Consider the following 17,442-nt stretch of genomic DNA (forward strand, 5'->3'; position numbering starts at 1 on the left):
AAGAATTGCAACTGTCGAGTTTGGTCATTCATATCATCTGTAGTATCTGATTCTTTTTTCCAGTGATTCGTTCTCGAATGATTCTTCTATTCTGAGCAAATCGTTCGCGAACGACTTGAGTCCGATTTTTTATGACAGGATCAAAACTGTCGGGTTTTGTCGTGTCATCCATACCTCACAAGAGTAAAATAGATTGAATCTTGTAGTGTATTATTTTGATTTGATTTCCAAGTGATTCAGTATTCAGTCGTTCGCGTTCTTCAGTTGTTCATTCATTCGCAAACAATTTTTTTCTTCTGATGTGAACAAATCGTTCGCGAACGAAAAGGGTCCAGTTTTTGATGATAAGCTTGAAACTGTTGAGTTTCGTCATGTTATATTACCAGATTATTTTTTCAGTGATTCATTCGTTTGCGAACGATTATTTTTTCGAGCAAATCATTCGCGAACGAATTAAGTCAAATGACGACAGGATCAATTGAAACTGGCAAGTCTCGTCATGTCACCTGACTAGATTCTTTTTTCAGTGATTTATTCGTTCGCGAACGATTTGCTAAAAAGAGAAGAATCGTTCGCGAACGAATTGAGTCAATATTTTGATGAAAAGATTAGTGGAAACTGTCAAGTCTCGTCATGTCATCTTACTAGATTCTTTTTTCAGTGATTCATTCGTCGCGAACGATTCTTCTCTTCCGAGCAAATCGTTCGCGAACGAATTGAGTCAATATTTTGACGTCAGGATTAATTGAAACTGTCATGTCTTGTCATGTCATCTTATTAGATTCTTTTTTCAGTGATTCATTCGTTCACGAACGATTCTGCTCTTCTGAGCAAATCGTTCGCGAACGAATTGAGTCAATATTTTGACGTCAGGATTAATTGAAATTGTCAAGTTTCGTCATGTCATCCTACTAGATTCTGTTTTCAGTGATTCATTCGTTCGCGAACGATTCTGAGCAAATAGTTCGCGAACGAATTGAATCAATATTTGAACGGCAGTATTAAATGAAATTGTCAAGTTTCGTCATGTCATCTATATACCTAATGTGATTGTTCAGTGATTCATTCGTTCGCGAACGATTCTTCTCTTATGAGCAAATCGTTCGCGAACGAATTGAGTCAAAATTTTGACGACAGGATTAAATGAAACTGCCAAGTCTCGTCATGTCATCCTACTAGATTCTTTTTTCAGTGATTCATTCGTTCGCGAACGATTTTCCTTTTCAGAACATATCGTTCGTGAACGAAACATTCAACATTTTTATTGATAAATTGAAGATCGTTTCGTTTTGTCTAGTTCTGCATCATCTGAATTATTGATTTCCTTGTGATTCAGTCGTTCTTTAGTTATTCACCAATTTCCGTTGATCAATTAGGGTAGATATCACTTTCGTTTTGTTGTGTAGTTTATTATCTGATGTGATTCGGTCGTTTTCGAATGATTAATTGTTTCTGAACACATCGTTCGCGAACGAATCAACTCCAATTTTTGTCAAATTTTTCTTCAATTAAGCGCTTTTCTGAACGATTAGTTTTGAATGATTTTCATGCAATAAGATTAGCTGTTTTTTCATGAATTTTAGGTGATGCATATTATGTTACACAATTTTAATGATCTTTTACCAACTTTTTTTTCTCACTTTACCAATTTTTGTGATTTTTAACATTTTTTGAATTAATTTAGCATTTTATCACATTATTTTTTCAATTTTCAAATATTTAGTTAACTTATAACTTTTTTAGCTTACAAAAAATGTAAGTACTGTCAATTTTTTTTTATTACTTTTATTTTATTTCTCAAGTATAAAATGTCCAAAAAAATCCTCATTATCTCTCAAAATGAAAAAAAAAAAAAAAAAAAAATAGAAAAATAGAGATGAAAAGATATGGTTGTGTCATTTGGTGATTCGAATGAACAATATGGCTAATCTGTGTCACATCACGTTCCATTTCAACCATAAAATACCCAATTATATCATGACCAACGACCACCAAACACAGCTTCGAGCTGTCCGAGCGTAGCGAATACCCTAAAGCTTCACTAAAAAGCTATCCAATATCGGTACACACTCTCGATCGCTATCTGATTTTACTAAAAAGAGACGAAAGGAGATTACCAGGTCCCTAGCTGGTTCATTTCTGTCAATAATGGATAACGCCGTATAAAGGTACAAATATCCGGTGCTTGAGCTATAAAATCCTACACAGCACATGGCCATTCATTAATAGTTTACACATCTTTGACGTATCTATTTTTAAAACTCCGCCGACCGCAGCATCAATTCGGACGAGAAGATGATTTTGTACGATAACGAGGCGATGCGATGGCGAGATATCGATGAATCGGAATATGTGCTTGATTAACACGTTGCCAAAACTAACGGTGATAAATTAAAGACGACCAGAGCGATAGGTATCGTAGATATTATAAGCTGTGGTAGCTCATTCTTTTCCTACTTGCTTCCTCTATCGTATCCCTCGCATCGCTGCACCAGTGCACCGTGTCTTCTTGTTTTCTCAACTAATCATCTATAATACGAAGATGCGGTTAAACGATTCCTGTATCTGGCGATATCGGCAACAGGCTGCGTTTTTTCTGCCTTCTTTTGCGGTTTGTACGATATCCGCTCCGATAAAGAATTGTTTTAGTCTATTTCACTCGATGTAATGCGAGGATTCGCGTAGTTCAACATTCTTAAAGAGATGCGTATGGTGAATGAGGGGAGGGAGGTTGAAGGGGTCGATTCTGTATGAGATTGGTCTTTTTGGTGGTGTCTCAAGCCTCTCGATTCACGTTTGCAACGTTGAGTGAGTTTGTTTTGGTTTGAGAATTTGATGTTTTGAGAATGTAGATTCAAATTTGGATGATTTTTGATCTCAATTTTGAAACAATCTATGAAAATGTAACTAAATATGCTCGATTTTGAGTCGATCCAATTGAATGTTTGAAATACATATAATTTCGAATCTGAGCACTCCTCTTCGGCTACTTCATCGAAAAAAATCAAGAGTTTATTGTTCTCATAATTGTACGAGCTGCACGAGAAGGTAGTTTACCGATGTTTCATCGACCCTTGCGAGATGATTTGCCCTTAGCGATGGTTAAAAGAGACAATGCTGCCGCAAGTCGGTCGTCCTTGGTTGTTCATCTTCATTGTTTGCTGCCCAGTCTCACCACATATACGAGTACGCCATCGATGGCAGTACATAATTAAGCATATACTCGCTGTCGAATCCAATCACCAAAGATGCGAAGAAAGCTCGCACTTGGATGACCCGCTGCTCTTATCTGCTGCTTGTATTATTATCGTACTCGGTCGGCGGCCGCAGCTCTGGATCGTAAATACCTTACCACCAGTTCTGAGAGGTATTCGAAAATGGCAGCGTATATAGGGTTCAGATTCTTGTACTAGATTAGACTACTTGATCGCGATTTGTTCAAGGTACTAAGTGCACAAGGTACGGATAGGAAATAGTTTCCAAGAAATTGGCATTGTTGTGTTGAGAACTAACGCTAAGAAGAAGATACACAGTACATATATTTTGTATAGGCCTGCTTTGTCTTTAGAAAACTTTATCTTGTTTGCGTTGAAATCTCAATGATACGTTATCCCGGTCATCTGAAGTGTTATCTTAATACAGTTATTCGTTTCCTACTTACAAAATCTTACGGAAAAGTCCTCCAAATGATACCAAAATTTTCTTGATTGCGTTCATAGTTGACCTCATAGCAGTCAGTAACCCTTCGAATGATTAATAAAAATGTATTGATAATGTTATTTTTTATCGAACGTTCCCAAATTCCGTCTGAATTTTGGTAGGCATTACAACAGTTGCGTACGATTTATACGAACCTATTTGAACGTTTGCTTTGCTTTTTTGGGGGAATTTTCGTCCGTTCGATTCGTAATTTGGCTGCTGCTGACCCTTCTGGCCTTCTAAGGTGAGTTTGATTGCATAACTTGTCATTTGAATATTTTTTTGCTGTGTCTTTTCGCGTCGGTGTGTCGAAAACTGAATTTATAGAGTTTTTTCGATTTCAAAATCTGGAGGCTGATTTGTGTTTTGAAATTCTGCATAGGTAATTCAAAGATGAAATTTTTTTGAACTACGTATTTCATCTGTTTACGTGGCTGCAAAGTAATGATTTTTTTTCTATCTGAATCCATTTTCGATATTATTTAGCCCATAAAATTAATATGCACCTCTTGATAAGTTGATGATAAGAAGTTGCTCGCTCTACTTGAGAAAAAATTGATTTCGATTTTATGTATCTACCTATACATATTTTACCCTGCTGCTCTAAATACATGTTTTTTTGGTGCAACAGTTCAGTGTGTGCTGTCTCTCAAGAAAATAAATTTCAGTGACTGTTTCCTCCTCTCTGAACCGAAATTTTGAAAATTTGTGGATTTTTCAAAAATGAACTACGTGAAAAAAGAAATTTAACTATTTTCAAACGTCATCAGTGGCTAATTTTATCAATAATTGATCCAAAAACGTTTGCGGGAATGAATCTAAAATCGAAGGAAAGGGATGGATCGTAGACTTCGGAAAATGTTTTAAAGATGACGAAAAGGTGCATTAATTATGTATTTTTGAGGAATCAGGGCGTTGGCAGGAGCTGAGAGGAAAAAGAGGCAAATGTCTTGAAGATTTTGATAATTGGTGTTTCGATATTTTTTGGAATCCAAAATCACTTTTAGGGCTTTACTGAGCGGTCGAAAATTTGAAAATCATTTGATTTTGAGTAAATTCGTAGGTATTCTGAATTTTTTCATTTTTCAAATATTTCTCATTAATTATACCAAAACACCGAAAACTGTAATATTTTGAGGTGTAACTCTACGATTTGAACGAGACCGTGATTTTTGGAAAGAGCATAGTCTAAAACCCCCAAAACCAAATTTTCAGCTGCCCAAGTTCATTTGTCGATTTTTGGCGAATTTTTGAAAATTCAAAATTGACTGTTTTTGGCGATTTATGTTTTTTTTTGAAAAAAGTTACTTGATCAATAAAAGTGGTCAAAACAAGTCCCAAAACTAATATTAATTACCGAAATCCAAATTTCACCATTTCCAGCCATTCTGGAGCCTCCAGCGCGATTTTCAATTTCTCCAGAATTTTGAATTTGTTCCAGAAGGCGTGAATATGAAGTTGGACAGCTAAAAATCGAGTTGTGTATTATACTCGACCTGTTTACTGAGTTTATCCACATTTGAGCCGATTTTGAGAGTGACACCTCAAAAGTGGCTTTTTTTGACCAGCTCTTTTTAAAATTAAAAAATCAAAAAAATCAAAAGATAACCGTTTGTGAGGAAATTTTCGAAATTCACGCGAATCGCTGTATCTTGTCTATAACTAACCTCCAACTCAAAATTTCACAATTTTCAGCCATTTTGGAGCCTCCAGCGCGATTTTTCAATTTCTCCAGAATTTTGAATTTGCTCCAGAAGGCGTGAATATGCAGTTGGACAGCTAAAAATCGAGTTGTGTAACGAGTTTATCTACATTTGAGCCGATTTTGGGAGTGACACCTCAAGAGTGGTTTTTTGACCAGCTTTTTTCAAAATTAAAAAATCCAAAAAATCAAAAGATGACCTTTTGTGACGAAATTTTTGAAATTTGCGCGAATCGCTTTATTTCTTCAAGAACTAACCCCCGGAGGGCAAATTCTACCATTTCCAGCGGTTTTGGAGTGAGATTGGCATCTCAAAAAACCACTCTTGAGGTGTCACTCTCAAAATCGGCTCAAATGTGGATAAACTCGTTAAACAGGTCGAGTGTAATATACAACTCGATTTTTAGCTGCCTAACTTCATATTCACGCCTTCTGGAGCGAATTCAAAATTCTGGAGAAATTGAAAAATCGCTCTGGAGGCTCCTCAATGGCTGGAAATTGTGAAATTTGGATTTGGGTAATTAATTTTAAAAAAAAGCATAAATCGCCAAAAACAGTCAATTTTAAATTTTCGAAAATTCGCCAAAAATCGAAAAATGAACTTGGGCAGCTGAAAATTTGGTTTTGGGGTCTTTAGATGAACTATGCTCTTTCCAAAAATCGCGGTCCCGTTCAAATCGGAGTGTGACACCTCAAGAGGTTCCCTTGTAAGAAATATTTTGGAATGCAGTGTTGCCAATTTTTTTGGTTATTATTGCGAATTTAAAAATTGAAGAAAAGTTAATGAATTGGTTATTTTTTTTCGATTTTTTGGAATGGACGAAAATTATGAAAAAATTGGCACTGCTGTTCTCTCAAATACTCCCCCAGCTTCAAAAATTATATCTTTTGATGTTTTGGCATAATTAATGCAAAATTTTTGAAAAAAGAAATTCAAAACAGGAATTCAGGCAAAATTGAGTGATTGCAAATTTTCAACAGCTCAGCGTGGAATAACTCAAAGAATGGTCTTCGATTTTGATAGCAATAGCCTAGGTCGACGCAGAATCTAAAATACTATCTTTTGGAACTCTGCCATTTTTCCCAAAACAGGTTAGGCAGGTACTAGGGCGAGAAAACCACGATTTTTTTCAAATGTTTTCTCTCTTTGAAGGCCCATGTCTTTCTTCCGAGGACATCTTCGGGGCCAAAACTTTTTCTGAGTGGGTTTCAACTCAAAATTAATGTCATCTCATTAAACTTGGTCAAAATCCTCCGAATTTTATTTTTTTCATGAGACTACCTAATGTTCATAAAGTACCATAAAAACTACAAAATTGGTGAAAAATTGCTCAAATTCGTCAGTAAACGATCAAAAGTTGAGATAATGTCTCTAAATTTGGGTAAAATTTTGTAGGTATAAATCGCTCCAAATTATTGAAAATTACCAAATTCCAAAAGTTACTAAAAAGTTTAATTTTTTTGCCAAAATAAAAACTGTCGCCCTTGAGCAAAAAATTCTAAAAAATCTGATTTTTTTCAAATATTGTTGAAAAGGAATAATTATATCATTTTTTTTGTCAGTAATTTTCCAAAAGTTCTTTTTTCACATTTTTAAGTTGAATGTTCTGGCCTTATTGGTATTTTTTCTGCATTATGATGCTTTGCTTACATCTTTGTCATTTTTTTGGTGACCTTTTTAGAACTTTTCTGGTTATCAAAGTTTATTTTCGGGGGGGGGGGGGGATTAAGAGCCCTGGAAACACCTCATAATTTGGTCTAAAATTCGTGAAAATTGTGTACATTGAAAAACATTTCCAATAAAATTAATCAATGTCATCAAAATGAAATAAAATTTGACTACAAATATGCAAAGTATCATAAAAACTTCAAAATTGACATAAAATTTATAGAAAATTGCTAAGAGTAGGTGAAATTTTAGTGAAATTGGCAACAATTGCTTGAAACATTATTTAAAGTTGTTAAAGTATCTGAAAATTTGAGGAAAATGTTGAAAAAATCAAAAGTAACGTCTTCTGATGAAGAGATCCAGGTGCAAAAAACGAATTATGAATTAAATTATGATTCGAATGATCCCAACCTTGGTTTTGGGGCATTACATTTTTATTGATCGGGTCCTATGAAGCAGTCCAAGAAAAAAGAATCGAAATAATTTCCATGTGATGAAATTTTATATTAAATTTTTATCAATTTGACCTTTCATTTCCATCTTCATTTTTGAAATTTGGCTTTGGCAGTTTTGAGAAAGTATCAATTTTCAAAGTGAGTAATGACTCAAATCCAATTTTGTAAAATATTTTTCAGTCCAACTTTGAAAATGAAATCATTCGTGAAAAAAATCAACATAGATGAGTTGGGAGGGGGGGGGGGGGGAGGAGAAAAGTTTTAACCAAGCTGGCTTCAAATTTTTTCCTTGAAACTTTTTTACATTCTTGAAAAAATTTGTTGTTCTCCATTTAAGAGTATGATATTTCATTGGGTGATTAAATTAGTTCAAAATATTTGGCAATGTATTAAAACTTAATTCAATTATTTGTAATACTTACTATTGTTTTTTTTTCAATATAGAAAATTGCATTTTCAGACCCTATTGTGTGGCGATGGGGGAGGGGGGTTGAGGGTAGAGGAGCAACTTCTCATCAGAGCCGAGTTACAAAGTGAAAATAAATTACCTATGAGATTCGAGATCCACTCAAACGTACATAATTGCATTAAAACATTTCCAGTTGAAGGTCTTTTTGTGTTGCTATTGTGCGAAAAATTTTCCACTCGAACGCTTCTTTATACGTACAGCTTTGAAGGGCTGTTAAAATGATAGGGGCCATAAATAAAATAGCCGAGACACAAAATTCGAGTTATAATTCCGTATCAGACATGAAAACAATCTTGTATAGCCTCCCCCTTTTCAGTATAAAACTTGGAATGCGAAATTAAAAAATAAATTTTCATTTAAAATTCAACTGTAAACAGGGAATACGTTTGCAAAAGTCATTCTCCAATTAATAAAGTACGACCCTTTTTTTAAAATTATAGATGCCAACGAGTACATTTCATCGAACCGTTTTATTGGCCGTTCTATCGACAATTTGGGTACAGACGAACGGACTCCATTTTCCCGAACGTTTGAATTTCACTGAACTGCTCTCGAAACCGTACTTCGTCGATAAAAGCGAACTTTTGAAAGTTTTCTTGGATGGATCTCAGTTCAACTTGGTAACATGTCCGAGACGTTTCGGAAAATCAGTCAACTTGCAAATGGTGAAATTATTCACCGAAATCGAACTGGACGAGAATCATTTACCCAAGCATTACACGAATACTTCGGCTTATGAGATATTCAAAGACAAGAAGATCTTCGAAAACATCACTTTCGTCGAAGAGCACATGTGCAAATACGTCGTCGTTCACGTAGATCTGTTGTACAACAAAACGGTGAAGAATTTCACGCACGATGTAGCTCTGCAATTCATAAACGATAAATTTTACGACGCTTTCTCGAAATTTTGCTGGATACTGGGTATACCCAAAGACCAGTTGTTGGCTCGTGGCTTGCAAGAAGACGAAATCAAATTTTTGGATCGAATAAATCATAAGAAGATCGTCGAACGAGATTTACAAGCTTCGCTGAAGCGACTGGGCAGAATATTGAGGAAGTTTTTCGACGCCAAGATGATCTTCTTGTTGGATAACTACGATAATGTCATGTGGAACGGATTAAGCTCGGTTAGATACGATATCGAGACATTGTACGTTCAGCTGGGCGAAGTGATAAATGGTATCTTTATACACTCGGACGATTTGGTTTACACTGGTATGATTTTCAGCACGAGTAGAATAGTACTCGGTGTGAAAGACCTGTATTACGAGAAAGTCGAACAAAATCTATTCTTAGAAAATCATAAATTCAGCAAGTACTTCGGGTTCACCGAACTCGAGGTCGAAGCTATCCTGAACAAAGTCCATAACAACACCGAAGACCCGAAGAAGCACATGATGGAGTATTACGGAGCGTATGTGACCAAGGAGAAGAAATTACGTATTTATAGCCCCTTCTCGGTGACCCAATATTGTGAAAATGTCGCCGAAAACGAACCAGAACCTATACAAAATTACTATATTCACACGGAGAAAGGAGCCGATGATTTGTACATGACGCTGTTTAGGTTTTTGGAATTTCGCGACCTAGCTAATGTGTACGCTACTAATGGTAGTTTTGAATTCGAACCGGTCGATAAATGCACCCAAGTGGATTTTTCAAATTTCCTCGGACTGGTAGAGAAGGTGAATGAGAAAATGAAACGTTACGATTACAATTTATTAATGACGTTCGCGATGGAAGAAGGTCTCATAGGATTCGCGTTCAATAGCAAAGGTAGCAAGTACAAGTGGCCCAATTTGGAAATCAGAAACACGCTGAAGCTGACTTTACACAAGTATAACGTCTTCTTGGATCCGAGTCAGTGGGGTACTAAGAACGATACCGATTTTTTTATAAATTGTACAACGATACCTGTGTAAGTGTGTAGATTTAAATTTCACGAGTACGAGTACAGCCTCTTCTAGTTTTCCCTAAAATTACCTACGTACAAAATATTAAGTAATTTATTCGTTTCTTATGATGTAATTTTTCAGTATTTTAATGTAAAATTGGTTTTTTATTATGTAAATATCTCTTGCATGTATTTTAAAAAAAAAATATGATTTCAACTAAAATTATTTGAATTTGATACCCCCAACTTTCGAGTTGTTCAATTCGAAAAATCGCTATTTAGCAAATTTCAAACTCGCGCAGCAAAGTGTGATTTTTTGGATGTTTTTTAGTAAGAATGTCAAAAGTAATGGGAAAAATCTGAAATTACCAAAATAAAGCTCTGCCTTTTTGCCAAAATTACCAAAAATATTGAAAAATATTGCTTTTTTATTAAAAAGGCCCTACTTTTCCCAGAAATGTCAAAAAAAAAACTTTCTTTTTTGACAAAAAATTTATGAGTCCTGATTTGGTCAAGAATGAGAAAAAAAATCTTTGCTGAACCCTTTTTGCCAAAATGGTCAAAAATTTTGCTTTTCGTCCAAAATTGAAAATAAAACTTTGTGTTTTGTCAAAATTGCAAAAAACTAGTACTTTTGCCAGAAATGTCAGAAAGTCTCACATGTTTTGGCCAAAATTGTCAAAAGATCCACCTTTCTGTATTTTGAAAATTATAAAAATTATTGAAATAAAGCCCTAAATTTTTACCAACATTTAAAAAAGGGTCTTCCTTTTTTTCAAAATTGTCAAGAATCCTGTGTTTTAGTGCAAGTGTTTTGCCAAAATTGAGTCGAAAACTTCTGTTTTTATCAAGAATATGAAAAAGTCCCGATCTTTTGGCAGAAATTATCAAAAAGTTTGCTTTTTTCTGGAAATGAATCTCTTATTTTTTTTTACCAAAATTCAACAGAAAGTCTTCATTTTTGCCAAAATTACCAAAAAAAAAAGGAGATATAATTTTAGAAAGTCTTGCTTTTTAGTTAATTTTTTACCAACACTTTTTCGCTTGTTCTGTGTGAAAAATGCCTACTTTTTTCACTCAAGAGCAACCAAATTTGTTTTATTTTTCAAAAATAAAATGTCAACATTTTTTCAACCTGTTGGAAAAAAATTTAGTGCTTTGCTAGTAAAACCTGAAAATTGGATAACAACGTTGACCTAGAAGAACAAAATGAATTTCTGCAAATATACAAATATCTTTGTAATCGACTAATTGCCCATCACACTTCGCTGAAAAAGATTCAAAATCAACAGACTTTGTCGATTCGACTTCCACAATCTGATCTGCCAAAGTTCAATGGTGTACAAGGCACATGCCCGTACAACAATTGTCAACGTCGACATTTACATTGACTATGTTTTTTTCCAACATAATGATGGAAAAAAGAACAAAAAGTTATTTAATAGTAATCTTCTGTCTGTAAAGAAGCCAGGTTAATGAAAATTTTCAAAATTTTCTCATTATTTCTGATACCTCCACATGCGATGCTGACATGTTGATGTAAAATTTGATGCTCAAAATTTACATCCACAACACTATGTCGACCAATTTTTCAGAATTAAAATTTCTGTTTTAGTGTTAAAAGTTCAGTAAACATTTAAAAATATGATCTTTGTTTGAAGATAGAAAAAAATTGTTAATGCCTTTGATAAAATTATTCACTTTTCCATAGTTTGGAGTTGTCGATGTTATGTTGATGTGAAAGTCGATTGTCCACAAATACATCGACACTAACATACTTAGACCAAATTTTCAAAGATTTCTCAAATTTGAAAAATTAAGTCGATATTGTGGATGTACATATTTGTCAATGTCAAATTTTACATCAACTTTAACATCGACATGTTGTTGACATGAAAATGTATTAGTTTAGTACTCTTAGATAACCTATTGCACCTTTCAGTATAAAGAGTTTAATGTTCAACTACTGAATATGGACTTTCTGTCTGTACTTCTTGGAGGTGGCCTCAGAGTCAATGCTGCTTTTGCTTTCAGCATGAGTAATAGCCACCTAAGTGTGTAAGAGAAAATTATTTTTGGAAAAAAATTTCAATTTTGAAACTAAAATTTAACAATTTTGCACAGCTGGAGGTCGATGTAAATTTTGATGCCAATGTCGATGTAAATTTCGCCCTTGTGTTGAGCCAATTGTCGACAGAAATGCCGATCAACATTGGTTGACAATTACATCAACAATTGGCTAGACACAGAGTCAAAACTCACATCTACATGTGGCATCCAAAAGTGACGGTATAAGGATGGGTCCACATTCACATCAAAATTAGCATGGTCATTGTTGTACAGGTGGATTAACTTCCCAAATATCTGTACAACAATGGTCCATAAAAACGAAAATGTGACTAATCTTGAGAAGAATATTTCTCTGCATAATTGGCTTGAAGGTGATGCAAAAGATTTTATAAAGAACATCGATATTGCCAAAAACAACTATCTCAGTACCTGGCGCATCATCAATAAACATTACAACAATCCGTTTCAACAATTGGCTTCTCACTTATTGATACTATAGGGTGGTTGCGGGTTAGATGCCCATAGTCGGGGGTTAGATGCCGGTGTGTCGCGGTTTTTCGAGCCTCACTGCCATAATTTTCATCAAAATGATTTCAAATTTGCGCGAATCGGTAGAGCAATTATTCCTCTATATTATACTAAAAGCGTAATTTTTTTTATCCAGTAGTTTTTTTGCAATTTGAAAAAAAAACAAGGTCACTTTTTGACCGGCATCTAACCCGCACCTACTGGCATCTATCCCCCCAGTGCGGGTTAGATGCCGATTTGGTGAGGGATAGATGCCACTACCCAAAACCCCCCCAAAAAAGGCTCCTGGAAGATTGAATTCGATGAAATTCTTTTATTTCATGCACAATAAATAAAATGAACATAAAAAATTCACAATGGAAGTTTAATTAATCAAAAAATAAAAAAGGTGTTTTTGAGAATTGACAATATGTGTTAAAAATGAACGCAATTCCAAAAATTGACCACGCCAGTTGAAAATATTTAAAAACCCATCATTTTTGGACTTTTTGCCGCAGTATTAACAAAAAAAATGTCACCTTCCTCACTCCCATTTAATTACTATGGGCATCTATCCCGATCACAAAAACCGGCATCTATCCCGAAATGATGGGTCAGATTGCAAGGTCAATTTTCATACCAGAATTGAAACAAATTTTTGTAAATTTGCTTGAATATGTTAGTTCAAGGTATATACTTATGCGTGAGATACTTACATGCAGTTTTGAAACACTTTTTCTGGAGAAAAAATGCGTTTCAAAAATTACGTGAAAAAAGTATCACTGGTTTTAGCTACATAAATTTTTTCATTCACATATCAAACCAGGTTAACAATAACCGTCACAGATCAAAACTTTAACACAAACTATGTTCACCTTAAGGTATAATCTGTGCTAATCAGTTTTCAGAAAGAGTTGATAGGGAGCGATTGGTGACCACACCGGCATCTAACCCGCAACCACCCTACATAATCAACCTTTGATGGAATGTAAAGCTAGTCTTCACCATTGCTAGTAAAACCTGAAAAAAGTAAGTACCTACTGGGGTGGGTCATTTATCAATTCTTTTTGAATTTTGACGGACCCTAGCAGAAAATTGTGCACAAATGACCTCAATATGGCGCAGGAAAATTTTCAAATTTTTTGGTCAACATTTTTACCCCCTCGCCCCAGGTAGAGATCAAAGTTTTGAAAACTTGAAAAATTTTGTATTTTCTGAAGAAAAAAAATTAATTGATTTTCTTCAGCTTAGGTGTATTTTTAGTGCTCACTGTCACGTACCGATGTCAAAATTTGAAAACGCTGAGCTCGGGCAGGGAGAGGTAACCTTGTTAATCATAAAATTTGAAATTTTTTCTGCGTCTTATTGAGGTTGCAACATTTGGAACTAATACCCCTATTTCAACTAAACGACACTAGCGCGGCACCTGAATTTGCATTTAATTGAGGTGGCAACTTTTGGAACTATACCCCTATTTCAATTCTAAAACAATGCAAACACACTAGCACTGCACCAGGGGTTGCAGCCTCAATTGAGCTTATTTGACCACGATTTTCTGTTAGAGTAATCAAAATTTGAAAAAATCAGTGGAAAACGACCCACCCCAGTAAGTACTGTTTTTTTGTCAAAGTTCAGATAAAACCTTACTTTTTTGTAAAAGGTCAAAAAATCCTGTTGTTTTGGATGAAATTATCAAAAACCTCCATTTTTTTTGCAAAACTTCAATAAAAATAATTATTTTTCGCCAAAAATCTCAAAAGTATTAGTTTCATGGCCAAAGTTCTACCTTTTCCCATTTTTTCAGTTTTGAAATTTTTTGTTCATATTTTGTTCTGGTTCCTCCTTCGTTTTGAAAGTGATGAAAATTCTAACTTGAGTAAATTTTGAACTAACCACCCCTCTCCCCCCATTCCACTTCCCCCATTGAACAATTTAATTTTCTGACTATCATGACAAAAAAACTAGACCCTCTGGATAGCTTTAACAACAAATGCGACTTTTTTACAGTTTTGGAAAAAAAATATCGAGACTTGTGACAATTTTGCTCAGGACATTTTGGCAATTTCGCAAAAAGTGGGGCTTTCTGACATTATTTTGGATGAAGAAACACGTTGTTTTGGAAATTTTGGGCGAAAAACCAATGATTTTTGGATGTTTTGACATCAAAGTAGGACCCTTTTGATTAATCAGCAAAAAAATTGACTTTTTAAAAAAACCAGGGCTTTTGACAATTTTACCTAAAAATGAAGCTTTCCAACAATTTTGAGAAAAAACCTGATTTTTTTGACAATTTCGGCAAAAGCAGTACTTTTACGAAAATTCAGGCTCAAAACAGCACTTTACTGGCCATTTTGGCTACAATGCAGGCTACTGTAAATTTTACTAAAAATGGAAATTTCTGAAAATTCTGAAAAAATAACAACAGAGCATTTTTCAGCAATTTTTGGGAATTTTGGTAAAAAAATGCACTCCCTTTGCAATTTGGGCAAAAAATCGGATTTTTTTCGTTTTTATCAAAAAACACTATGTTTTGGCAATTAATTTTGGCGAGAAAACAAAATCTTTTTAGGAAAATTTTGAAAGTGACAAGACTTTTAGGGCTTCCTCTTGTTGTTCAACGAAAGGAGCCTGCCGAAGGAAACGTGCTTTCACAAAAAATAGAGTAAAATCCTGATCCAAATCGTGATTTGAATCGTTTTCAACACTGTTGTCCATTTGGAACTAATTTTCCTCCTTTCAGAAAACTGATCCCTTGTAAGTGCACCTTTTGTGAAATTTTGAGCCCATTCTCATTTATATGAACGATTCTACGTGATTATCCTTCAAACTTCGGAAATATTACTCAGATGTTTCGATGCTTTAGAAGTACGTGTAGGTCTGGGTAACCATGAAAAACAAATCCAACTCTGCAAATATAAAAATTGTTCAATTTGTTTGAATTTACGCGATATTAGACAACGTTCTTACATGGTAATTGATCACGGATTTAAGGTGAGAATATAAAGGCAAGGTGCAAGGGGCGTAGAATTATTATCGTTGTTTTTAAGTAATCACACCAACCTACGCTGTAGATATTACCAATGTGATGATGATAGCGTTTGGATGCGAGAATTACAAGGTGCTTGGTTTATATGTTATTTTTCTTTGCCTGATTGGCCCAAATCGAAGGTCGCACATTCGCTTATTAACGGTAAGACGTGTTAATCTTCGACACGTTACGATTATGTAATCCGATGTATGAGTATGAAGTATGAAGTATGAGCTTATATTCATTACAGACGCCTTCGCCTTCGCGTATCGAGTTTATTTTTCTTGTCATCTTTAATGCACCGTCAATGCCTGCTGGAATTTACCTTTACCTACATTTTACATTAACTACCTACCTGTTGTTTTTTGTGGGTTATTATTTCGAAGATGATGCGGCGATTGACACAGTAGTCGATATTTGGCGGAAAAACTCGTCTAAATTGATGGTACCGCTGAAAATAACGACAGATGTAAGATTATAAAAGATTTGATCGTAATCAGGAATAAGAATATTGAGGTAAATTACAGTTAATGAACGAAGCCTTACGGTTGATTGCCACCAGTGCGCAACCGTCGCTGGAATTAATTTTTTAGACGCGATGAGCTGTGTGTATAAGACGAAAAAGTTGGCTGGCATTTTTGGTCAGACGTAGACGACGGTGTGTGGCATGGATGCGATGTCGCGATACAGTTTGTCTTAACTTTTAATTAATTACCGCTTTTATTTATGTACCTAGCTGGTTCTATGGTACTTTAATCGAAAACGTAGGCTGGGATTTTCAATGAGGAAGTTACTCGTAATGATAGTTTAATTACGGTTGCAGCGTGTACGTATTTATACGTGAACTTATATAGATAGGCTAAGTGTTGTATGCCGAGATGGAAATTTTCAAGAGAAATTATTAACAACCATAATTCGCCGGCATCATAAACAGGTCACGAGTTTGGCCGCGTAAACTGCAGGTACGACGACCATCAGGTATCAGTCTTTATACTCGTACATATGCGTATATTTGCGTTCACCTGTTCGATTTGCCACTATTAGTTCGAACATGTGGATGTAATTAGGTCATTAGTCGCGTACTTATCGCCTTTACTCACGATTGCAGGTTGATTTTGCTCCATGCGAGACTTCGATTCGAATTTCCAATCGCTATAGAAGGATCAAAAATGAAATTTTGTGGCATCAGGAGTACCCAGAATAGTCGAGAGAGTGCTCATCTGCTCAATAAGCTCCAACCTAAGTTCTAGATGTTGAAGATCATTTTTAGTCCCATCCAAAGCTATTTCAAAATTTCTAGAGATAATTGAAAACTTACACTGGAAGCTTCAAAATGATTTGATTGTAAAACTGTAGGTTTTGAAGTAGGGGGGGGGTACTCTTCACAATGACCGTAGAGCGTAATCAACCTTGATCGGGAAAATTACAGGATGAAAATAGCGTTAGGTACATTACATATAATGAAGCATTTTTCACGAAAACCGACAGTAGCCTTTTTTTGGCGGTGTCTTGTGACATGAAAACATATTTTTCAGAATTTTTTTAGTTTTTGAACATGACTCACCCGGAGCAAAAATTTGAAAAAAAATTTAGAAGTTGTGCTCATCCAAACATTTATTCAGGCATCATAACTGGCCATTTTTATAATGACTTCGTCGTTATTTTCAATTTTGGTTGTTGAAAATCCCCCCCCCTCCAGAAAGCCATTTTGAGTCTTTATTTTTATGATTTACGTAAAAAAAATAATTACTCATCCCGGTTTCTAAAAAAAATAAATAAATAAAAAAAACAGAAAATTGTAAGAAAAGTTGAAAAATGATGGCAACGTTTTTCATCTGAAAAAAAGTTGTGCCAGTAGCCCCCCCCCCCCCATTCGAGTTTAAAAAAATGAAAAAAATAAATATATCAGCATACATTATTTCTGCGTCAAAATTATTTTAAATAAT

At 34.8% G+C, this 17,442-nt stretch overlaps 2 protein-coding genes across 3 annotated transcripts in view; both read left to right on the forward strand.

Annotated features, from left to right (window-relative positions):
* The window catches only part of T48 (FU domain-containing protein T48), a 240,197-nt gene that overhangs the window by 71,977 nt on the left and 150,778 nt on the right, over nt 1–17,442 (forward strand). The gene's annotated exons all lie outside the window — the stretch shown is intronic.
* On the forward strand, nt 3,723–10,114 carry LOC135845619 (uncharacterized). Its single transcript, XM_065364311.1, has 2 exons — nt 3,723–3,943; nt 8,435–10,114. The coding sequence occupies exon 2, from the start codon at nt 8,435–8,437 to the stop codon at nt 9,917–9,919; it is 1,485 nt and encodes a 494-aa protein (XP_065220383.1). The 5' UTR covers nt 3,723–3,943; the 3' UTR covers nt 9,920–10,114.

This window comes from Planococcus citri, chromosome 1, assembly GCF_950023065.1.
Source record: "Planococcus citri chromosome 1, ihPlaCitr1.1, whole genome shotgun sequence".
Classification (NCBI taxonomy): Eukaryota; Metazoa; Arthropoda; class Insecta; order Hemiptera; family Pseudococcidae; genus Planococcus; species Planococcus citri.